A 25050-nucleotide genomic window follows, 5' to 3' on the forward strand; every position below is an offset into this window, starting at 1 on the left:
ATTTAGAGTTCTGTGAAAACTGTGTTTATGGTAAACAGAAAAGAGTCAGATTTCTCAAGGTTGGGAAAGAGAAGAAGAGTGAGAAGTTAGAGCTTGTACATTCAGATGTATGGGGACCAGCTCAGGTATCATCTCTTGGTGCCTCTTGTTATTATGTTATTTTTATTGATGACTCAACTAGAAAAACATGGGTATATTTCCTAAAACAAAAATCAGATGTTTTTGAAACTTTTAAGAAATGGAAAGCTTTGGTTGAGAATGAGATAGGAAAAAAGTTGAAGTGTCTCAGATCAGATAATGGAGGTGAGTATTGCAGCAAAGCATTTGAAGATTACTGTTCCTTAAATGGGATTCGAAAGCAGAAGACAGTTCGAGGAACTCCACAGGAAAATGGTGTGTCAGAAAGAATGAATAGGACCATCATGGAACGTGCGAGGAGCATGAGATTGCATGCTGGATTGCCCTTACATTTTTGGGCAGATGCTGTACATACTGCTGTCTATTTGATAAATAGAGGACTTTCAACCCCTTTGGATGGTGGTATTCCAGAGGAGGCATGGACTGGTAAAAAGGTAAATTATTCTTTTCTAAAAACTTTTGGTTGCGAAGCTTTTGTCCATGTTGATAAAGAAAACAGAACCAAGCTTGATGCTAAATCTCAGAAATGTACCCTCATTGGATATGGGATAGATGAATATGGCTATCGGTTATGGGATTTTGAAAATAAGAAAATAATTAGAAGTAGAGATGTTATATTCAATGAGAAGGTTATGTATAAAGAACAGATGTAGGAAAAGAAGCATGAACAGGACAAACAAGAATATGTGGTGTTGGATGAGATTCCTGAAAATGAAATGCCACAGGTACCTGATGCTCAGCAACAACAGATTGTCCCACAAACTCCTGCAAGTGTTAGATGTTCTACGAGGACAAGTAGACCCCCTGAAAGATTTTCTCCTTCTTTGTATTCTATTTTATTAACGGATTCTGGTGAACCAGAAGAATATGAAGAAGCAATGCAGGTAGATGCCAAACAACAGTGGGAGCTAGGCATGAAAGAGGAGATGGACTCCTTGATGAAAAACAAGACTTGGGACTTAGTCCCTTTACCTGCAGAAAAAAGAGCCTTGCCTAACAAATGGGTTTATCGGCTGAAGGAGGAGGAAGGAGGTCAGAAAAGATATAAGGCCAGACTTGTGGTAAAAGGTTTTGCACAGAAAAAGGGTATAGATTATGATGAAATATTTTCTCCAGTTGTAAAAATGACTTCAATTAGAACTGTACTTAGTCTTGTGGCTGCAGATGATTTACATCTTGAACAATTAGATGTCAAAACAGCTTTTCTCCATGGAGATCTAGAGGAGGAAATTTACATGTTGCAACCACAGGGATATGAGGTCAAAGGTAAGGAGAACTTGGTGTGCAGGTTGAAGAAAAGTCTATATGGCCTAAAGAAAGCACCCCGACAATGGTATTTAAAATTTGATAGTTTCATGGCTGAACACGGTTATCATAGATGTCATTCTGATCATTGTGTATATTTTAAGAGATTTGATAATGGCAGTTATATTATCCTGTTGCTTTATGTTGATGACATGCTTGTTGCTGGGTCTAACATGCAACATATAAATGATCTTAAACAGAAATTAGCCAGGTCATTTGCTATGAAGGATTTGGGTGCAGCTAAGCAAATTCTCGGTATGAGGATTACACGGGATAGGAAAAATAGAACCTTGAATTTGTCCCAATGTGAGTATATAAAGAAGGTGTTGAAAAGATTTAACATGCAGGATGCAAAAGCAGTTAGTACACCTTTGGCTAGTTATTTCAAATTGACTAAGGAGATGTGCCCAAAGGCACAAGAAGAGGTTAATAAAATGTCTAACATCTCGTATTCATCAACTGTTGGTAGTCTGATGTATGCAATGGTATGCACAAGGCCAGATATTGCATATGCAGTGGGAGTTGTGAGCAGGTTTATGAGTAATCCGGGTATGGAACATTGGAATGCTGTGAAATGGATTCTTCGGTATTTGAAAGGAACTACTACGAAGACATTATGTTTCAAAGGATCTAATACTGCTCTAAGTGGATTTGTTGACTCTGATCTGGCTGGTGATATTGATTCACGGAGGAGTACTACAGGGTATGTTTTTACTATAGGGGGAACTGCAGTCAGTTGGATTTCTAGGCTGCAAAAGGTTGTTGCACTTTCAACCACTGAAGCTGAGTATGTTGCTGCTACAGAAGCCAGCAAAGAAATGATTTGGTTGCAATATTTTCTGAAGGAATTGGGTCAGACACAAGAGGATAGCCCATTATATACTGATAGCCAGAGTGCCATTCATCTTGCGAAGAACTCTGCTTTTCATTCAAGGACAAAGCACATTCAGCTCAGGTACCACTTCATCCGGACTGTTTTGGAGGAGGGTCAGTTACGGCTTGAGAAGATTCACACAAGTGAGAATCCTGCCGATATGTTCACAAAGGCAGTTCCACAGGAGAAGCTGATTTCTTCATCAGTTTCTGTTGGTCTTCTTGATTGATAATTGTGGAATTTATACCAGTCAAGTCCTAGTGTTTTATCCAGCGGATGTTGCATGTACAGTGGTGTCGTGTAGTATTAGTCTCCAAGTGGGAGATTGTTTGGTGTGGAGCCTGATCAGTCTCCAAGTGGGAGATTGTTGAAATGTGGCGACTGATCAATAAAGTACTGTACACTCAGCATGTATCCTCGTCGGGGTAGCCCTCGAGAAATTTTTTTTTTGCCATTTTTTTGTTGATGAAAACCGACATTGTAATAAAACCCTAAAAAGGCCGACTTTGTTTGTTGCCCTAAAAACGCATGTTATAAGCGGCTGGGATGCTTAAGGCATTGTAAGGTTGATGTACTATTTTTGCTGGATAATAAGAAAGATTGGACGGCTGTGTATGGTGGACGTAACCCATTCCGGGTGAACCACGTTAAATCTCTGTGTTATCTGTGTCTTGTTTTATTTCTTTATCTTTTGTATTTAAATCTGCATATAATTGTTAGTTCATATTTGCTTCGGATCTGCTTGAAACCCTAACAGATATGAGACACATTTTTTGGAGATGCCAATTTGCTCAAAAACAATGGAATTTCGTGTTTAAGGAATTACCTACTATTTTTGACCATCAACTTAATTGGAAAGAGGCCTTGCTTGGTGTTGGGCTTCATAATAATATTTTTGCAGATGAAATTCAACATGTAATCTTATTGCATATATGGAGATACATATGCAAAACAATATTTAATCATCATAACAATTGTTAGGAAGTTGTAGTTTTAAAGCTTTACTATGACAGTTTTTTTTGTCTTGCTTCCTCTTGTAAATTGCAGGTGGATTCTAGAAGAAACTTAAAGATGGAGCTTAAAATCCAAAGCATCAAACATCAAGTGGTCTAGTTACTTGGAAATAAGAAGATTCGTATTGCTCAAAGTCTCAGGCTTCTTTTGCTAAACTAGTTGTGTTGTTCGTTTTGGTCATTGTATTGGTTGTTTCATCTCTATTCTTGGGTTTGATTTTTTCCAACTTTTAGTTTGACAACATGTTGTTGGTTTTTGTAATTTTATGGGATTGTACCATCTGTGAGCTATGGTTCTATAAAGATAGTCTGCTGATAATATCTTTGTAATGACTAGTTAGGATCTCTTTTTGACACTAATTGAGAGTCTACTAATAATTTTTCTATTTTAATTGGTTAAGAACTTTTTTTTACAGTCATTGACTGTCTTATCTTGTAATTTTTCTTTTTGCATCTTCAATAAAAAAATAAAATAAAAGAACAAATCTCTAGTTAAAAAAGTGTCCTTAGACCAAATTACAAATACGATCTAATGTTGCAATATATACTTAATAATCTAAAAAATAAATCCAATCCTTTTTTTATTCTAATCAACAATTACAAAAATACAACAAATTCTTTATATATATAAAAAACTAACCCCTTATAAATTGAAATCATTATATTTATTACCTTATCACCTGGGCATATTTTAATATAATCATCCAATTATAATAATAAAAGCAAAGGCCCCCAAGAAAGGATGTAATTCATTCAACAATGGCATTCATTAGAAAAACAAAGTATTTACATGGCATAAGTGAAGCTCTCATGGTGTAGTGGATATGTCTATGCATCCCCTGCACAAAGGTACACATCTTGTCTCCACTTTCCCTCTTTGCTCAATACTCAATAAATTTTCCCAATCATTTTGCTTTTCTACACATTTTAAAAATTTATGGCGTATGGATGACGTCATCATGGCTCATAAGTTTTAGGTGTACCCGATGGAGTTGAGGTAGGCCCCACCAAAGGGAAAACAATCAGTTATGTATTGACTAATAACAAATTAAAGAAAAGACATTTTTGAAAACGTGTCATAAATATAAGCGGCTTCCTCCACATTTGAATTTAGGAATAAATAAATGTATATTTTAAGTTGTATTAAAGACGACTTTTATGGGTTGTTATTATTTTGTTTTCTAATTATAAGGTTGGATTAACTTAATTTTAATTTTAATTATTTTAAGTTCCAATGTTTTAAGATTGGGAATCTTTTTATAAATTAGTTTGTTACTTCTATTATTTATTGGTAAAAGAAAATGCAATAAATATTAGTCTATTATTTTTAATTTTTAGCATATTAATCTCTTGAAGGTGGTTGTTGACTTACAATAATTTTTATTATATTGATAAAGTGTTATTTGTTTGTTAAATTTTTTAATCAAATGTTTTTTATATTAAAAACAATAAAACAAAGGTGGAGAATAGCAAAGAGTTTTAATAAGATATTAAAAGGATATTTTTTAATTAAATGTTAAGAGTAGATGGTTTAAATAGTTTAAATTTGAATTAGGATATTCAAATAATAAATGGTATCATGTAAAGGAAAATAGGATTCTCAAAATGTATTATTGGAGTTAATTAATTAAAGATTATAAATAAATATATAAAATATTATATTGATGAATGTTAGTTTAAAAAATCAAATGTGAATGATAGAACATTTTATGTGTGAGAATTAATTTGTTTTGTAGATTCTATATGTCTTGGTATTGAAAATGAATGTTATGACTTGAATATGGAATAATTGTCAATTTAATGTAAACTAAACTTCATAGAAATGACCTTCCACATTGTGGACTATAGTGATTTATTTCATCCCTATCTCTAATATTTACTCTAACACAAGGATTGATGTTTTTTAAAGTATATTGGAAAAAATGTTGAATTTTGAGGTTTAAGTTCTTCATAGTCAACCCTATTTTACCATCTTTTATGGTTGGGTGGATGTTCAACAAACAACAATCATACATGTAGGTATCCTAGAATGATTTGATATAGAATTAGGTTTCTTTTACTATGATAAACAAATTGTTTCTAGAATATTTTTCAACTTTGATAATTGATATGAATGAATGCACATTGAATGTTTTTAAATATCAGCATAGTGTAAATTTTGATGTGATAGAGGAATATATAGAAGTTTGTATGGGTAATGGATGTAATTGTAATAAATGATGAGCTACATATATGAATAAAACATGATCAAACATATGAAAATATGTATAAATGAAAATAAATATTTAATGAGAAAATAAACTCAACTTTATACAAGAATATATTATTTATCAATATAAATTATATTAAACCATCAATCCATTAAATTTTAAAATTAAATAAAAGTTAATTAAATATATAATTTTTTTATTATAATTATATTTAACATAAAAAATAATATTTTCCAATAAAAAATAAATAATTAAAAAATAAATAAATATTAATTATACATTAAAAAAAAAGACAACTCATTTATAGACTTATATAAAACATAAAATATTTTTATCTTATATTCAATATTTCATAATTTTTTCATTTAAAATTATGAAACAAATCAAATAATATTTTAATATTTTTATTTTAATCTCAATACCCATAAATTCAACTTTCCATACATTTAAAATAAACTTATTTTTTACATATTTAATTATTTAAATTATTAATTTTATTTTGATTAATGAAAATAATTCAAATTGTAAGACAGTGATTAAGAATTAAGGTCAATAAAAATAAATAAAAAGATACATTTACATTTTATTAATCTTCTCTATAACATTTTATAAATATCATTATAATACAATTTCTCTTAGGACAATAGTGCATTCATTTATTTTTCAATAATTAATTTTTAAGTGATATATTTCAAATGAATTAATTTAGAATTTATTATATTTTAATTTTAAAAATTAATTTATTAAAAAATAATTCTTATTTTTCAATTTATAGATTAGATTTATAAATAGTGATTTAATTTATGTCACTTTAATAATTTCTAGATCTAAATTTTAAAATTTTACATTATATATTGTCAATTATTTCATTAGTTGTGGTGAGTTGATTTAAACAAATTATGTTGCTTTGTATACTTGATTGTTATATTAAGGCACTTGTTCACTCATTTGAAATCATGTTAAAACATGAGAGGAACACCTAGATCAAAAAGGATAAAAGGATAATTCATTCTACATTTATCTTCTTGTGATATCATTTTAGATACATTTATGCTTACTTCTTGTTTTTAAGTTTTTTTTTTAGTAAAAAAACTCACTCATATGATTGAAGACAAACCCTCCAATTCAACATATCTCCCAAAGATGTTCCTAAACACCACCTATTCTTAGACTCATTCAAAAACAAAAAAATCTCCACATTTTATTGGTTTAGCTTTGCGATTGATAGTTTAAGTCTACATGTTGCTCATGAAGATGAAGTTCAAACTCACATAAATGAAAACTTAAACAGAAACCAATTTACAATATAAAAAATCTTCATCTAAACAAAATCTAATATTCTAGTATCTCCACAAATCAACTTTTAACATTTTTCACACCAATTCATCATTAAATTTTAAACTAAATATTTAATTTCATTTAATTGCAGTTTTTCTTTTTAAATAATGTGTAAACTTTTTAACGTGATGTTGACATGACATGCCCACTTCATACCTATTTATTATATGATCACAATAACCCACTAGAAATTTGAACCTTAAATCTTAATTTTAAAATTATATGAAATAAACTTAAATAATTTTATATAAAAATATTTTCCCCTATTTAGAGTATACACCCATGATTATTACTTGAGAGAACCAACATTCCAGCAGTTTATTTTGAGCCAAGTAAATCCCTCATCACTTGAGGCACTACCCCTATAAACCATCTACAAATGGTAGTATGGTAGGTGCAGCTTTGTCCTCAAAGGAAGCTTTCCTCTGCTTGGTGGAAAACCCACTGAGGGGATTCAGTTGTATTTTGCGGGGGTTTTGGAGACTACAAATTTTGGTTTTAACATGTTATTCTTTTTAAAAAGAGGGAAAGTAACTGCATGTAGTTGACTAGACATTGAAGTGGAACAGAATAATATGAGAGTGTACCAGAGCAATGCAAATAAATAGCATTACCCCACTTGTCTGCCATTGTGCCAACCAAAGAAGACAATGACACTTTTTGTGTCAGCCCTTCCCCTCCTCTTAATCACGATTTTCTGCTCCATATGCTTTTCCAGAGCTGCAACCGAAAAACGCTCCATCATCGTTTCCAATGATATACACAGAATTATGCACCCTCCTGCTGTGTATATCACCAAGTTTTAGACGATATACACACAAATATATGTTTGTACATAACAATGCTTGTTCTGGTGTGTTTTGGCGATATGCTGTGTTTTTTTGCAAATTTCAAGCGTTGCCTTCTTGCAATGTAAGGTATGTGAGATGTTGAATTTTGTCACCACCTTTTTTCCACGGAATCCAGCATGGGGGATTCACTAATATTTTCTTCTTTGTAATTTATATTTTTCCATATCTGCATATACCAACTTCATTGAACTATGTTGTTAGCGGTGTGCATTCAGAATACATGTGATTATCTCTCTGCATTTATTTTTTAAGATCATGGAGTTTTGAATCGACCAACCAGACATTAGGAAAACGGGGATTGTGGTTATGGTTTTTTTTCAATAATGGTCTGATAGCATATGTTCAGTTTTTTTCTTTTTTTACGTTTCCCAGTATCTATATGCTTATCTCTTTCCAAATCCTTAGTATTTTGTGGTAGTCTCTGGAAAAAATTTCTCCTGATAATGGTTAGGAAAGGTGTATTGTCCTTGTTCTGACTGTAGATTAGAAACTCTAATTGATTTTAATTCAGACTTAAAATATAAATGTTTTATTATCACATAAATTATGCTTGCCATCCCGAAAATAGTGCTGAGAGAGTTAATATTTAGATTTTGTTGTGTTTGTTTTCCCTTACAGAACCTGAGTTTTGCAAATAAGCGTCTAGAAGGTTGCAGAAAAGGTTTCCCAACAGATTTCTTCTTAGGTAGAAGCTAACTATAATCAGTGTACATAGTATTTTTCTCATTGAAGTTTGACTATTTTTCGCATTATGTGGTAAAGATTACAAAAGATATACATAGAAAGCTTAAGGCACCATAATGGCATACATGCACATCGGATGCATCATGTAAAGCAAGTGACAATGAAACATCCTACTAGGAGAATACGTTTTTGTATGTAATTAAGGTCTGAATAGTGTTCTAAACTTCAGGATACTTATATCTGTATGATTTCATTCGGTGCAGTGTTTGAGATAAAGGTACAAGCTCTTCATTCTTTGGATATTTTTTCAAGAGCTTTGCCAAACTGAAACTAGTAAATGAAGAATAGCATTAGTATAGTTCAAGAGATTAATTCTGCAACTCGGCATGGGAATCCTCAACACCAGCCATCTATTGTAGATTCCAAACATACTCACAAAACATAGAGATCATCTACTTCTCAATTAATCTCGGTGAAAGAAAGCGCCTGTGAAAACTATACCAGTGACACTAACCCTGTTACTTATCAATGTTCTAATGGCCAATAATTGTTTATAAAACAAATGGACCAGAAGTAGCCTTCTTTCACAATTATATGTTACTGTTTGAATTTCCCTTCTGTTTCCTAACACTTCAGAAGCAACTATGAAAAGATATTTTCTCAGCAACTCTCATACATGCTCTTCTTTAAAATCCAGACTTTGTCATACAAAACAAATTGGTAAAGCTATAATGGTAGTTTGCTAGTTTGTAAGGGTGGATTCTGTATGCATACAGGGTCTATTTGTTCTCCATTCTATCCAAGGCAATTATCCAATGGCTTGCTAACAACAGGCTCACCTTCATTTCCCATTTCTTTCTAATGCCAATGCCAGAAATAATTTGACTTCACCTCATCTTACAAGGATCCTTTGAATGCTAACTGTGTGAATGATCCAATACTTTTCCCTGAAAAGATATTTCTCATTATATATTCATATTGTGCTTCATGGAGTGTACATATAACTACAGCATCAAACTGCACAAAGCAGAGCATTCTCCTTGGTATTTGAATTCTAGATTCCTAGACTATCATTTATATAAATAAATGTGGAATTATTGCATTACTAAGTTCAAATGTGTTTATATAACTTTCCTTTTGTAGGTAATTCGATTTTAAGTACCTTCTTGACACTTGTGGTTTTCTTTATGCAAAGAGCTTATTCCTTGTTGAAATATGGGTTCTAAGTTATCTTGTAGATGTGTCAAGGGAGTTAGTTTATTTCTAGCTGATAGAAGTTATGATTATCATATGAGAACCTTCTGCCCCCCCCTTATGTATTTTTATTATAAGGCTTACAGCTACATCTGAGCTGATTTATCTATTTACAGTAATATGGGGAAAGCATAATGACATATTTGTGCACTTCTACTGTCCTTGTGTTAAGACCATGCTTCATTGTCATTTAGTACTCAAATCACAATGTCAGAGTTTTCTCTTTTCCATAGGAAAGAGAACTTTATACGATATCAGATTGGCCTGAATGGTATTCTGGATCACAAAGTCAATAAGGGTACATTCTCCAAATGAATTTATCATTCTGGTTAACATCAGTCCCATGCTGGTTTGTGAAAATTGAAGTAGTCATCGTCAATTAGGTAAACACCCAATTTCCCAACCTAAAAGAAGCCTCTCTTTTATAGATCTCTTCTCCTCTTTCAGTAGATTCCTTATCAATGTATCTGTGTTGTTCTGAAATTGTCAATACTTAAGGTTTGTACATTCTCACTCAATTATCTCCAGAGAATGATTATATTGGCCAAAATATTTCTTCTGGTTTTGTCTATTCTGTCACTATTTCCTCAGTTTCTTTGAGTTTTCAGGCTTTAAATTCTATCTAACTATGGAATTCCTGTAAAGGTTGGTTGTCTAGGATATGTTGAATCAGAGATGTGGTGGGTGGAAGGATTTATTAATAACATACAATAGCTTCATCATACCATATTAGATTTGTGAATATGGTTGTATCAAATTTATAAGGATAGGAACCAGGTTGAGATGAGCTGACAGGCTTCTTACATACAGAAATGCTAAGTATATTGTCTTATGTCTTTAGGGATTGTATATGTTGTATATGGGAAGGGATCTTATTCAAAATTATGAAGTGCATACACTGTATCACCGCAGGTACCCACTTTCAACAGACTCCAAGGAAGACTAGTTTCCAGATATAACATCTGATTATATGACTTGTTCAAAACCATGACCCTTCTGGACAACCAATAAATTTACTTTCTGATCATGAGGTTTCTGATTAGGCAAACCTTGGATGGCTTTTAGTCCATAGGTGGTTCACGCTTCCTCAATGCCCATGTGGTACTACTGTCAAATTTGACTTACTTTCTATTTCTTAGAAATGATAAAAAAGAAAATTTACTAATTTCAGCAAAACAGAGACTACAAATGATTACAATGCAGCTTTGGATACAGAAAACAATCCATGGGAAACAAACAACTACCAACTACAGCTACTTAATCATAATATCTCCAGAAAAACATTTAGAATTTTGTTGATCATGCTATGCCATTGGATATGAGATTGGACTCTTCTTGCTTGTTTCATCCTCTGTTGAGAAGATACAACTAGCATGCATGACTACTGATCAGCAGTTAAATGTGTCAATATCGTTTTGACCTCTGGATGGTGTTGTTCAGAATCCAGATACATGCATTGCCTCATAATTGGGATTCTTAACCTCATGTTCATCTGAGTCAAGAGGATCTTGAAAAGTTTCCATAACAAAGTGATTTCACAACATTTCGGGGCTAATTTTCCTTACTCAAAAAATAAGTATGCATTAGAAAGCAACATTCTCATAATCCGTTTTATGGTTCCATATTATAATCTTCCATAATTAGTTCATACAACAGTCCCCATCTAAAGACCACAGCCACACAAATCTGAGAAAAACTGATTCTCAATATCATTTCTGTAGACCCTTCCGAAGTGATTAAACATGAAATAGAATGACCTAATTTCTATTTTGAAACTGAAAATAAAGGTTTGGAAGTCTCATACAAATATGAACAGAAGTAAGGATTTGAGATTTCATTAGTTGAATAAAAATTAGGGTACTGGGGTCTAAGAAACAATTGACCTCCTTTAGAAAACCAAGGTCTAGAGTTGTACAACTAACAACTTCCAAAATAATAGGTTTAGCTAATCAACTTATGAGATACATGTGAAAAAAAACTTGAAAGCACCATTCCACATTCATATAGAACACGAGACGGGAAAATAGTTCTTTTATTTATTAATGGAAAATATATTATACATGTAAAACTTCTTGGCTTAGATTGCAAAAAGGTGTAGACTATGGACCAATCCCAAAGAGGGATGCTATATTTGACAATGTGTTACAAATACAGTTTGTACAATGTCTAATATGATGGATGTTGAGAGGAGTGGAGTTGTAGGATATACAGATCAGTTTTTCATGACAGCTTAATTCTAAGAACCATTGGTATGCTGATTAATATAGCTGTTCACATCAATTCTTTACTAGGAAGGTGAATTGTCAAGTGATCAGTTACTTGATAAAAAAACCTTCCAATGTCTCAGCATTATCTTCTTGTCCATGTGAGAATGTATACTATGATTAATTACTCAAATTATTTAGCCTTCCAATGTCCTAGTGTTGTTTTCTTCTGTATGTGCAACCCAACAAGATGATGTATGCTTTGTGAAGTGGCAATGATCATAAGTTAGGAATCTTGCAAGGAGCTCACTTGGAGCTGCAATTGAACCCAGGTGTGCTTGGATAATCTGTCTTTTTTGGAAAGAAATGGTCTCCATTGTGTGGGTAGCTGATTGCAGAAACATGAATTGGAGTTGCTTGAAGAGTGTACTACTTGCATTGAACTGCATGTTTTCCTTTCTTCACAACTTGAAACAACCGATGTGACCCATGGTGATTTTGCATAGAGGTGGTATTGATGAATTCATCTTTTTTGATAGACATCATGTCCCATTTTCCCAAAATTAATTAATATTATTATAATTTTTAAAAAGAAGTGTTTTCAATATTGGTTAAAATATAACAAACAAATAAATAAATAAAATATAATATAAATATATAAAATAAAAATAAAAGCAGTTTCAAATGTTGGTGCCTGTTGTGACCATTTCACACATCGCCCCATCGCAAATGGGGACCCCCTCTTTTTGCTCGTTTTTCGCTTGTTTTTTTTTCCTTTGTTTTTAGGATTTTGTTAGTCAGTCAGTTGTCTGGATTTAGGGTCAAGCCTTAGGGTTTTAATTTTCGTCTTTTTAGGCCAAAATCCAGTCAGTTTTGAGAGCTTTTGAGCTTCCTTTCGAAGGATGCAAATTTCGAATGCAATGAATTCGCCAGAATGGTCTAATTTTCAATTGGAATGTTGATGCAGAGCTTAAATTTGTCTAAGTGTTGAGATGAAATGTGAATTTTTGTCCAATTGAATATTTTTGACCAAATTTTGACTTTTTTGATTTTTGATCCTAGGCATTTCAAATGATTTGTTTTCGCCTTGTGAAGTGATAAAATGTGTAGAATCATGATATTTTGGCCTGTAGGAGCAAAATCGCTCCTGTCCCTCAGTGAAGGACGGGAGCTCGTTTTCAAATATCTTACTGTCCCTGCAGAGTCAAGATAAATTTCAAGTTGAAAGTGATGGAGAAAGGCGAGATCTTTCCATTGAATATAAATTGAAGATTTTCATGAACACAGAAATGCCTCCAGGAGCAAAATCGCTCCCGTCCCTCAGTGAAGGACCGGAGCTACAAATCAAATTTTGCTTTGTCCTTGCAAGATTTTAACGACTTAACAATTTGAAGAGGTCTAAGGAGAGATGTTTTATCAGATGAATATAATTTGAAGTGCAAACATGAAGGAAATGACCCAGAATGTTAAAATCGCTCCTGTCCCTCAGGAAGGGACCAGGGCGAAGTACGTTGTAGCTCCTGTCCCTCTCCCAGGGACCAGAGCGATATTCTTCATAGGGCAAAATTCAGGCAAAGATCAAGGCAAGTTTGTGTTTGATGGCAAGGAAGACGATGAAATGAACTCATTGAAGACAAATTGAAGATTTTGAAACGTCAACAAGGGTCCCAAAATGCCTAGTTCGCTCCTGTCCCTCAGGAAGGGACCAGAGCGATTTTTGTTGTGGATGATTTTCTTGTCCAGTTTCAATCGATCCCAAGGCATGAATGAATGGAATAGAACATTGCGAATCCGTTGAATATAAGTTTTGAAGATGACGAAGTGAAATGAGGCCTAAAGAGCTAATATCGCTCCTATCCCTCTCCAAGGGACCAGGGCGATATGATGGTTATATTGCTTCTTATTCAAGTTTAAAACCGTTCCTCCAAGTTCAGGACATTCTAAGACGAGGAACAAGGTGGCAAAGACGTTTCAAGGCATTTCAATCAAGCACAAGTTACCAAGGTCATCATATTGAAGGAATTTGCACTCTAAGACCCCAGTTCGCTCCTGTCCCTCAGGAAGGGACCAGAGCGATATTTCCATAAAGGCATAGATTTCAAAAGACAAGCAAGTGTTAAGCTACCAAGAGGATCGAAAGGACGTCATTTCACGCATTGAAGATAATTGCAAGTTGAAGAAAACAAGAACAAGCTCATAATGTTGAACTTCGCTCCTGTCCCTCAGGAAGGGACCAGAGCGATATTGAGTGTATTGATCAATTTATGCAAAAATGACGTTAAGACAAGACTTCACAAGGTCGTAAGAGGTTCAAGGTGTCTTTTGAAGGTGATATATCAAAGTTTGGAATGTCCAAATGTTATCAATCAAGCTAAGGAGTCTATATCGCTCCTGTCCTTTGGACAGGGACCAAAGCGATTTCATTAAAAACGCACATGCTCCTTCAAAATCAAGGCAAGGCGAAGATGGACGAGGTAAAGGACGCTATTTGGAAGGCAATAAACGATGAACAAAGGTTAGATGTTTACGAATTTGAGCCAGGACATGGAGATCGCTCCTGTCCCTCTCCAAGGGACCAGGGCGATGTTAGCCAAAACACATGATATCCTTTGAAAATCACGTTAAGATAAAGTCGCACAAGGTTTTAAATGGCATTTGGAAGACGATACAAGGAAAAGTTCATATCAAAATGGAGAATTTCAAGCGAAAACATGGGGATCGCTCCTGTCCCTCTCCAAGGGACAAGGGCGATGATACATCCAAAGCCACTCATGCACACATGCAAGGCGATCTAACTCGAAGGATCCGACAAAAATGACGATTTGAACGTGGAAATGAAGAAGTTGAACGTGGAAATTGCAAGAATCATGACCAAAATGGTGGATCGCTCCTGTCCCTCTCCAAGGGACCAGGGCGATGAGGTACGTCCACTCCATTTTCATGAATTTGGCGCTCAAATGAACATTTTAAATTTACCTTAAATGCTAAGATCGATGAGTTTGAAAATCCTAGTTAATTAGCATTTAATTATTGCGTTTGGCATTAATTAATTTTTTTTTGCCTTCTAAAAATCAAAATTGTTAAATTAAAAACGTTGGCAAATAATAATTAATTATTTTAATCATTAAAAAAAAATCGATTGGAGCGCTTGGTTAAGTGAGTCGGCCTTGTTATTTTATTTAAAAATCGTTTAAAACTTGCTTTATTTCACCAAGTCGGCCTTGGGGGTGAATGGAGAGGTGCAAGCGCTTATAAAAGGGAGGTGAAAACTATTATTTTTACATCATTATTTTATCATTCAAGTGCGAGCTTTCATCCCAAGCAAGGTGGTGCGAATTGTGTTTGGAGAAGTGCGAATATCATCCAAAGGTGGCGCTAATACTTCCAAGGTGGTGCAATACTTGAAGAACCATTCGAGCGAATTTGCCAAGGTGTTAGAGGATCACGTCAAAGTCAAATCAAAGGTGGCGAAATTGATATCTTGAGGAGATAACGTTGAAGATCATTTATACCTCAATTTTGCCTAGGCGATCCTTTCCTTTTTTGCATTTTAGAGTTAGTTCTCTATTGAGGTATGGCGATTTGATTTTTATTGTTTTATTTGTTGATCGTCATATTTTAAATTTTGAATTTTGAATTTTGAATTTCTTAGCTCAATCGCTATTTTTAGGAAATAATAACTCTAAAGACTTATCATGAGGTTTCCTAAAAAATTTATCTCTCTAATCAACGTTATTCATTGCAAATCTAGTTCTCATAATGAAATGTTGTGTAGGTATGGCAACCCCGAAGGCGGGAGCATCCACCAGTCGCTCAGCTCTCATGAAAGAAGATCAGAAGACCGAAGAAGTGGAGACCAAGATCGTGTCGAAGTGGAGCAACATTGGAGATACAAACTTGGGGAACTTTAGCACGAAGAAGTTTCGAGAGGTCCCTTACATCGGCAAGCCATCACCTGTTGCCCGGAGAATAATAGAGAGTGGCATCATTAAGGCGGCCGGCTTTCCTCCAACTGTTCAGTGCCACGAGTTGATGATCGAGTGTGCCCGTCACTATAATCCACAGTCCAGGACGATCGTGTCCAATGAGGGAAACACTTTGGCATACCTTTCAGAGGAAGCCATAAGTGAAGCTTTCCATCTTCCAGAGCACAGGGACATGATATACAAGAGCGTAGAGGGAGCCAGGTCAATGTACGATGATGATCCAGATGCTTGCCTAAGCATAATTAACAAGAACTGGCTACTCAAGAGTCGTCCTCGTCTAAGCAAGATCCCGAACACACCGCACAGGATTGATTTCCAGGAGGAGTACAGAGAGTTGATTACCATGCTCAACTGAGTTACAGGAGCACCTCATGCCTTCTATTTTGAGAAGTGGATGTTTTACTTCATCCAGGTGATTGTTCAAGGGAAAGGTACGATACATTGGGCTAGGATGATTAGCCATTGCTTGGACGTACAGTTGAGGAGACTCAGGGCTACTAAATCCTTCCACATGAGTTCATACGTCATCTATGCTTTGATCAGGAGTGTTGAGTACGTAGGACTGCCTCACAGAGGAGTGATTGGAAGAGGACCCGGCGAGGTCAGAGCTTGTGATTCCTATGCCTACTTGCATCATCCGCCAGGGAAAAACTACAAGTTAGTTAATGATACTTTCACGATGAACATCACAAGGACGTTGCAAGGTGGAATTCACAACAGATTATCTCAGGATGCCCAGGAACTAATCAAGAGGTACGGTGCTTGGTTCATTCAGTTTCCCAAGTTCACTTACATTAGAGTGCATGGATGTCCTTTACCTCCATACATGTTGCCGAGATATCCGACAGACAGAATTGTGTTACTTGAAGTAACAAGACAGTTGGCAGCATATGCGAAGGCATTCAGACACAGACATCAGAATGGAGTTCCAGTACCTATCATTTTGGGTAATTCAGTTGAGGTATGTCCTAATGCTTTAGCCATGGATGACGCAGAGAAGGAATTGGCCTTGTATTCTTTTTCATCTTTTGCTTTGAGAGAGAGCTTTGATCCACATGGACATTTAGAGGAGACGGTCGGTAGAAAATTTAAGCATGAGCACCAAATTGAAGATTTTATGATGAACCTCCTAGATGATCTTGAAGTGAAACAAAAAATGCATTCTAGATTACCTTTGGATTTCATCAGGAAATGCAGGATTTACAGAGTGGCCGACCAAGCTCAGGACAATGGCAGACATATCCAGTCTTCCTATGATAGAGAAAGCAAAACAATAAGGTTGGATTGGAATGAGCCTAAGGTCGTGGATTTAGATGCTTTGATGGCACCAGTTTTGTCTTGTACTCGCAGATGGGTAGACGTTCAGCATCAGAAGTTGAGAGAACAAGGCATAGCTATGTCTTTTACTTTGGAAGAGAAACCAGCCGAAGGTGGAGCTAGTGTGAGTGAAGGCAATCCTAATCCTAGGAATTCAGGTGAAGATAACCTTCGATGTGTCAGTGAGGGCAATCTCCATCCAAGAGGTTCGAAGAGAAAAGAAAGGTCAGAAAAGAAAGAGTCTTCCAAGAAAAAGCAAGGGGCCAACAAAGATCGATCATCCGGTACATCTTCTAGACCAGAGAATAGAACAATTCAAGTGGAAGAATCCATGGAGTCTATGGTACAGAATGACAGGCAGGAAGAAGGACAGGCACAACATGGTTCACCTGATGGATCTCTCCAGGACTATGAGTTAGAAGAAGATAATGAAATGACATCTCCTCCCAGAGAAGAAGAAATAGTGCATAAAGAAATACAAGTTCAAGAGACAAGATCGAATATCCCAGATTGGTTGAAGGAAAGATTGACTAAGGTGATCGTAGTAGAGGACGAGGACAATGCAATTGATTTAGAGAGCCTTGTTGGACGCTCACACGAAGTAACTGAAAAGAAGAAGGCTACCAAGATGTCCAAGATGATTCGAGATGAGACTGGATCCAGAAAACTGTAGATAGCTACACCGGCAGCAGACAAATATGAGGGTGAGATCCTAGCAGAGGATTATGATATATAGACAATCGAGTTAGGACCATCCACTGCAAAACAGACAATGGATGATGCCACCGACTCATTTGAGGCATTGAAAGATAAGCTTAGAGAAGAAATGGAGAAGAATAGAAAGCTTGAGAGAGAAGTCGGTGCATGGAGGACATATTTCAGTCACATCAATGAACCTTTGGGACGTCAGGATCCAGTTAGATCACCAGTATAAGCACTGCCACTTCAATCAATCAATGAAGCAGAAAGATTCAGGAACATGGTCCAACGTACAAGTAATTGGATGGATAGATCTCACACAGTGGCTATAGAGTTTGTTACAAGGATGATGAAGACTATTCATAAGGCTATCTAGGTTCTTGAGATAATCCACAATTTGATGATAACAGTAGCTGCATTTGCCCATACCAAGGACGTTATCATTCCTGTCTTGAAAGTTATAAGACACACATCAAGGAGGATCTTAGCGCAGGAGAAGATCTTGGAGGGTGATTCTCACAGTTTGCTTCATTGGTCAACCTTACTCCATATGAAGAGTGTTTTCTTCGAAGACATCAGTACTAGATGTGGCCAAGTCGAGGAGGTGATCAATCCGATCCAGGACAGAGTATTTGAGGTACTTCGTACCATTCTTGGCAGAAGGATCGAGGTCGAGACAGATGTGGATATGCAGGAATTTGAGGATAGAATCAAGATCATCTTTTGCAAGGACGCAAATGTTACAGATGAGCAGTATGATCAGATGTTTTCCACCATGCTCCTGATTGAAAGAACGAAGGAACTTGAACCTTCATGGGACGCAGCTCTTCTAGATGCATTCGATCAGGTCATCCATTTGGAAGAGAGTATGAAGAATCTTCCCGAGATTCCAATCACAGAAATCGAAGGAATCATGACAAGATTCATTGCATATGCTAAGAAAGAGAATTGGAAAGGGAATAAGATTCTAGATGAAAGGTTGTTACAGATGACATGACATCTTATTTCTCATTGGTTGATGCCTCCTAGGTTTTTGTGCCAAATTTAATATTTGGCTATGTATTTAATATTGTTCAGTAAAAAGGAGGCCATTTGTAACAAACCCTAATTAGGGTTTAGGTGTCATGATCTTGTCCGTTGATTTACTTTCAATCTGGACCTTTCATTGTAATTGGGGATGCTATTTATACCCCCATTTTTCATTTCATTGAGTAATAGTCAATAGTGAAATTGTGCAAGAGTCAATAGAGATTAGAGTTAGAAGCAATTTTATTTTGTAGCAAGATTGAGTTTTGAAGAGAGAAATTCAAGCAATTGTTGTACATGATGACTTGGAAATCAATAAAATATTGAAGTTATGGTGTTTTGTTGCAAATTTCTTGAGTTATCTTCATGGTTGTTTGATCTACTTGAATCGTGCTCAATCAAAGTAGTTTGTTAATTTGAAGGACTAAGTGTGAGATTTGATATTTGGTAGGATTCGTAATCCAAACCACTAGCTTCTTGCTGATTGTAGGAACGCCTTGCATGGTCGACTGGAGAATACTTTGAGTCCCTTAATCTTCAATCATTATTGCATCTTGGATATGTACCTTCGTGGTAGTGTCCTTGACTTTTGATGTATTGAATATCATTTTATTACCTTAGAAGATCGCACTAATTTCAATTGAGTTGTTATCTTACGGCAAAATTGAAGTTGGTTGAATCTTGCCAAGTCTCGTCCATACTAAGTCATTCATAGGGTTAGATTAGATTAGGCCTCTTTCAAACCCTATCCTTTTGCTATTTTTTGAAAGTTCCTTTAGTTTAGTAAAATTTTTGAGCTTTTGGAATACGTAAGGCCCCTTGGAGGAAACAGCAAATCACATCATACCGCTGGAAGCTTGTCCACACGTAGAGACCCTACTAAAAGAACCTTGGAGTCTACCTAACTGATCCTTTATGCGTATCTTCAGCAGTTAGAGACTATTTTCTCAAGAGAGGATAAGATGCCTATTGGTATTTTATTCTGTGTATGATGGTGTATAAAATACATGTCAACAGTGCCAAAATATGATCTACAAGTCCTAATTAAAGAAGGTCTATTCAAAAGTTTCAAATTGCTCAATTGATAATTTTTATACTTAACATATATTATTGAAGATCCAATTTGAGTGTGCATTCAAGGACGAAACCCCCTTGACTATAAATTCTAAGTTTAGACAAAAACCCTACCTCTCCTTTGGCAATTCTATTCAAGGATTGCACTTATGGTGATTGGTGAATTTGTTTGACTTTTCAGGGTTAAGTGATCATGATTTGCAAGCAAACATCAAGGTACCATCTCAAGACTTTGTATTGATAAGCTCATTTCATAGTTGTGACCACTCTTTGGTATTGTTATTCAATATTTGTTTCAGCTCCAATGAAAATCTAGAGTCTTCTAATCACAATTGGGTACAACAAACCAAATCATCATCATTGTGGGATTGGGCACAGCATAACAGGTATAAGTAATAGTGCCAAATGTTTAGCACTAAACTATTAGAGTACAACTGCAATATGAATACAACATGATTTTACACACAAAGTGATCTTAGATCATGAACATTGATTGCTTTATCCTAGGATAGTTCTTGTACAATGAGACCTGTGTAGAAAATCAGAGCCCTTCCTTGATTATGAGAATCATATTTGAAGTAATTGACGGTTGCTAGTTAGTACACAACAATTGGCAACCACTTACTGTTACCTATTTTTCGCTCCTAGCTGAAAAATAGGTTAAGAGATGCTAGCTTTTACAAAAGAAAGCAAGTGTGTACTAATTCTCTATTTTTGTGTTTCCAACTGCACTAAGGAGTGATTTAAAGATGGTATTTTTAAGTACTTCTAGTCTGTAACACAAAAGAGAGAGAGATCTCATCAAAAGGAGAAGTATTTTATTCATATTCAAACATGCGTCCCACACAAAGAGCCGTGAGACTAGCTACATGCATCCAGTGTAGAAAGGAAATATACAGATATGTATGCACAAGTACAAAGGAAAAAATGAGGAAAGGCATGTCGAGAATGGAACCAGTCATTGCCTGAATGACTGGAACAGTTGAGGTAGGCTCGATGTCGCCTTTGTCTTGCTGCTCCACCCTGGTCCGTATATGCTTTTCTTCTGATATCTGCAAAAGAGTTGAAACATGCAATGCGTTAGAACATCTTGTTCTAAGCAATGGCTGACTGCATTTCTAACATGTGTACTAATGCACGCATATATATATATGATCCCTACATGCATCGGATGCATATAACTCGCATCACAAAGGAATCTCGAAAGGCAAATATCAGATCAAAGGAAGATCACCATACATATGCATATTTTGCTAACAGGTTTGTTTCATGTGCAGGATTAGGAAAAGGGACAGCTTGCTGGTCATGAAATTCACAAAAAATGAGTGGAGAAGAATGAGGCTCCCACAAGGGTTGAGCCCAGCTCATGTGAAACGATGGCAAGGTCTCATACAATCAAATCATATCAGAGCTGGTGATAAAAGGAAAAAGAGTAACAAAACGCAAGTATGCAATCACATTATCAACCAATAAGCATGATGAGACTTCTTTTTTTTAAGAACGTAAACAAGATGTGCAAATATCTACAAATGATCAACAAGAGGACATTTTATGCATCAAGCCTAAAAGATTTTTTATGATAAACTGGAAAAGGCGTTATTGATTAGACATTTCAACAATTTCAAGACAGCTACGTCCTTGGAAATAATATTCAGATTTAAGAGTATTTTGCAGAAGTAGGCAGCTACAGTTTTCATAAAATACATATTTTAATGCGCAGCATTAAATGGCAGATGACAAAGGGAGGGTTTTTAATGTTTGTTTTTCACCATTTTCAATCCAAACAGTCATTCAGAGATGCACACAGCAGTGAAGTTATCAAAGGAGGACACAGTGGTCATGATCAGACAAGTCTTGTTGACCCATTTTGTTTTGGTCAACTGGGTAAACACAAGTCCTTTGCCTAAGGTGGAGGTGAATGTTGAATGTGTTTACAAATATCCTACAATTTATTCAGGTTGCATTCAAACTTGTGCTTTTGATTGTGGGGAGAATTTTATGAGTCATCTCAGTGTGGGATCACCAGACTTATTGGACAGTGGTCTTTTAACTTCTGAACCAGGTAAAATAGAACAGCATGGTTGGATGAAAGATGAAGCAGATGCTGCAAATAAGAGTTTTTCAGGTCAACTTGCTTATGTAAAGCATTCATTGGCTGAGATCATGCCAAACGAGCTACAGTTTCTGAAATGAGAAAGAAACAAGATACCAAAACTGAAAAGATTGCAATGCAGAATTCAATGTTTTTCTTGACCCAAAGGCAGCAAAGCAAGGGCTTAGTGGACAGCCATTTTCAAGACCTGATATTGGTGGTTTTGGTGGAAATGCAACGCCTAGGCTATTTGCAAGGTGGATCTATTGTTCCAGTAGGTCCCTGCATTCAACATACAGGTGAAGCAAAGCTCACTGACACTCTAATACTCCTTGTGGCTCTAGACGAGCAAGGAAAAGCAGAAGGAATAATTTTTGAAGATAATGGTGATGGATATGAATACCAGCAAGGACAATTCCTTTTGACATATTATGAAGCAGAGTTATCTTCCTCTACAGTTTCTGTAATAGTTTCTAGAACTGAAGGATTATGGAAGAGGCCAAAACGTAAATTGCATGTGCAATTGCTGCTTGGTGAGGGAGCCAAGATTGAGGCATGGGGCCAAGATGGAGAAAAGATAAAATTTGAGGTTCTTCCTACAGTTGAGGTTGAGAACCTTGTAGCTGAAAGTCAGAAACAGCACAGCATAAAGATTGCCCAAGCAATTCGCCCTCCAGATGAAAAAGAGCACCATGCAGAAAAGGGAACTGAACTCTCTAGGACCCCTGTTGACCTTGAGAGTGGTGAGTGGCGTCTCAAAGTAATTCCTTGGATTGGGGGTCGCATGATCTCAATGACCCATATTCCATCTGACACCCAATGGTTACACAGTAGGTTGGAAAAAAATGGATATGAGGAATACAGTGGTGTTGAGTATCATTCTGCTGTTTGTTCTGAGGCATACACTGTTATCAAGCGAGATCTTCAGCAAGCAGAAGAAGAAGAGTCCTTGACCTTAGAAGGTGATATTGGAGGTGGTTTAGTCTTACAGCGCGAAATTTGTGTTCCAAAGTCTCGTCCAAAAGTTGTTCGGATTGAGTCAACCATTATTGCAAGGAATCAAGGGATAGAAAGGAGGGGTTTCAAACATATATTTTTATGTTTATCTATTTCTTCAACGTTTTTCGAAATATCCAGGTTAAATTTGAAACGCCATGAAATGATTCAGAAAAAACGAATTTTCCTTCTAGAATCAGTAAAAGATAGCGAACCTGTAAGCAGAGTGAAAGGCCAAAGAAAGCGCGCCCAGCAGCAGGGAGATCAAGCTTCGAACGCCCCAGAAAATACTCAGAAACACAAGAAAATTTCCATGGCGGCTCCCTAAAATGGGCCCGAAATTAGCGAAACACGGAGAGAAGAGCAGGCCATAAACGCCACAGAGGCCCAGCACTCATTTCGGCGCCCAGCAACAGAAAGATGACTGATTTTTTCTTCTCCTTTCGTGCCCAGCTCAAACCCTAGCGGCGCCCAGATGCAGAGCGAAGTTTCTAGAAGGTCGAATATCAAAAGTGAGAAGGCAAATGAGAATTTAGGGTTATGTTTCCCCTAAAATGTCTTCGAAATTGCCTTTGTTTCCCTTACATTTTATTTTCCCCTTTCTATGCCACGTAAAATGTAAGAGGCCACATGGTGAGCTATCGCCATATGCCTCTAAGTGGTTCTATAAATCACTTTAAAATTTGAAACTCTTTGCTTCCTAAGTGATTTTATATCACTTTTTCCTTGTATTTTTCATATCCTATTAAGTGATTTTAAATCACTTAGGAAGTATGCCTTCCAATAAGTGTAAACAAATATTTTTTAAAGTTTTTTTTTATTATTATTTATTATTATCTAATCAAACATAGGTTTTAATTTTATTTTATTTTATATTTATGGTAAAAATAATGAAATATAATAAAAGAAATTATTTACTAAAGTTTAAATTAAAACACTTTAATTAAATATATTTTTTTATTACATTTTATTATTTAATAAATAAAAATAATAAAATTATCTTATTAAGGTGATTTATTTTATTTATCACTTTAAATAAAATAATTCTATTGTTTTTATATTATTAAAACCTTTAAATATAAGTAAAATAAAATCAAACAAATGTTTGATTAGATAATGATAAATTTTTAAAAATCACTTTATCAGATATTTTGTTTGGAGATCAGGGAGAGATATTTTTGCATTTATGAGGGCTTGCAGGCCTGTCATAGACATTTCAGGGTCATTTATGATGCATTTATGGGGTTTTATGGTTGCAGAATGGGTGGCTTCACTTTTTGGCTCAAGTTTATTCCTTTTCAGATATGTTTGGGGCCCAAAAAGTAGGTTTTTTGAGTTTGCTCGACCTAAAATGAGGAGGTGGAGTCTTCTTGGTAACTTTGGAAAAAAGCATATATACTGGAAGCCTTCATTTTGGTAAGGGTTCTGATTCATTCATCTTTGAGCAGACTGTAATTTTTTAGTTTCTCTCTGCAGGAAGGGATGTTTTTGTAACACATTTTCAGGAGTTATAAAGCTTGGTGATACCTGTTTGGCAAGGATAATAGCTTGGTTTATCTCTCTACTTCTCATCTTTCTCTGTTATCGCATCTTTAGGGTTAGTCAGTTCTTTGTGGCTGGCTTTTTGCCCCCCCCCTTAAAATTGCACTTTCTTTCGATGCCTTATGCAAAAACATATATGCTCTTGCAGGTCATAAGCTGTGTTTTAGTAATTACTAGTCTTAGGTTGTGAAAAGGATTTTTTCCTCTTAGGATTGTGATTATCCAGCCTTCTTATGAAGTATTGATGCAAAGATCATGGGTTGTTGGTCAGTGTAAAAGAGGTTTATTATCACTATTGTACTGTGTGTCTTTTGCTTAGTTGGATTTCAAAATATCATCTGGTGCAATCACCTTAGATTTAGATTTCAGTTTTACATGTTCTCCTCCTTACTCTTTTCCCTGAAGAAATTGTTAGTTTAGGTGCAGAATCTGAAAAGAACCAGCTTA

General features: G+C 35.4%; 2 protein-coding genes across 4 annotated transcripts in view; both read left to right on the forward strand.

Annotated features, from left to right (window-relative positions):
• The first annotated feature begins 7281 nt into the window (after nucleotides 1-7281).
• Nucleotides 7282-25050, forward strand: part of LOC131029841 (uncharacterized) — a 62583-nt gene continuing 44814 nt past the window's right edge. For all 3 annotated transcript variants that reach the window (XR_009102841.1, XM_057960491.2, XM_057960492.2), the window contains exon 1: nucleotides 7282-7795. The gene's annotated coding sequence lies outside the window, so the exon portion shown is untranslated. The remainder of the gene's footprint in view (nucleotides 7796-25050) is intronic.
• Nucleotides 22163-23389, forward strand: LOC131029842 (uncharacterized). Its single transcript, XM_057960495.2, has one exon. The coding sequence runs from the start codon at nucleotides 22163-22165 to the stop codon at nucleotides 23387-23389; it is 1227 nt and encodes a 408-aa protein (XP_057816478.2).

The sequence above is a fragment of the Cryptomeria japonica genome, chromosome 8, assembly GCF_030272615.1.
Source record: "Cryptomeria japonica chromosome 8, Sugi_1.0, whole genome shotgun sequence".
In the NCBI taxonomy this organism is placed as follows: domain Eukaryota; kingdom Viridiplantae; phylum Streptophyta; class Pinopsida; order Cupressales; family Cupressaceae; genus Cryptomeria; species Cryptomeria japonica.

What these genes read in the sequence shown, in the direction of transcription:
- LOC131029842 (XM_057960495.2), top strand. Translation starts at nt 22,163, where the DNA reads ATGAGAAAGAAACAAGATACCAAAACTGAAAAGATTGCAATGCAGAAT.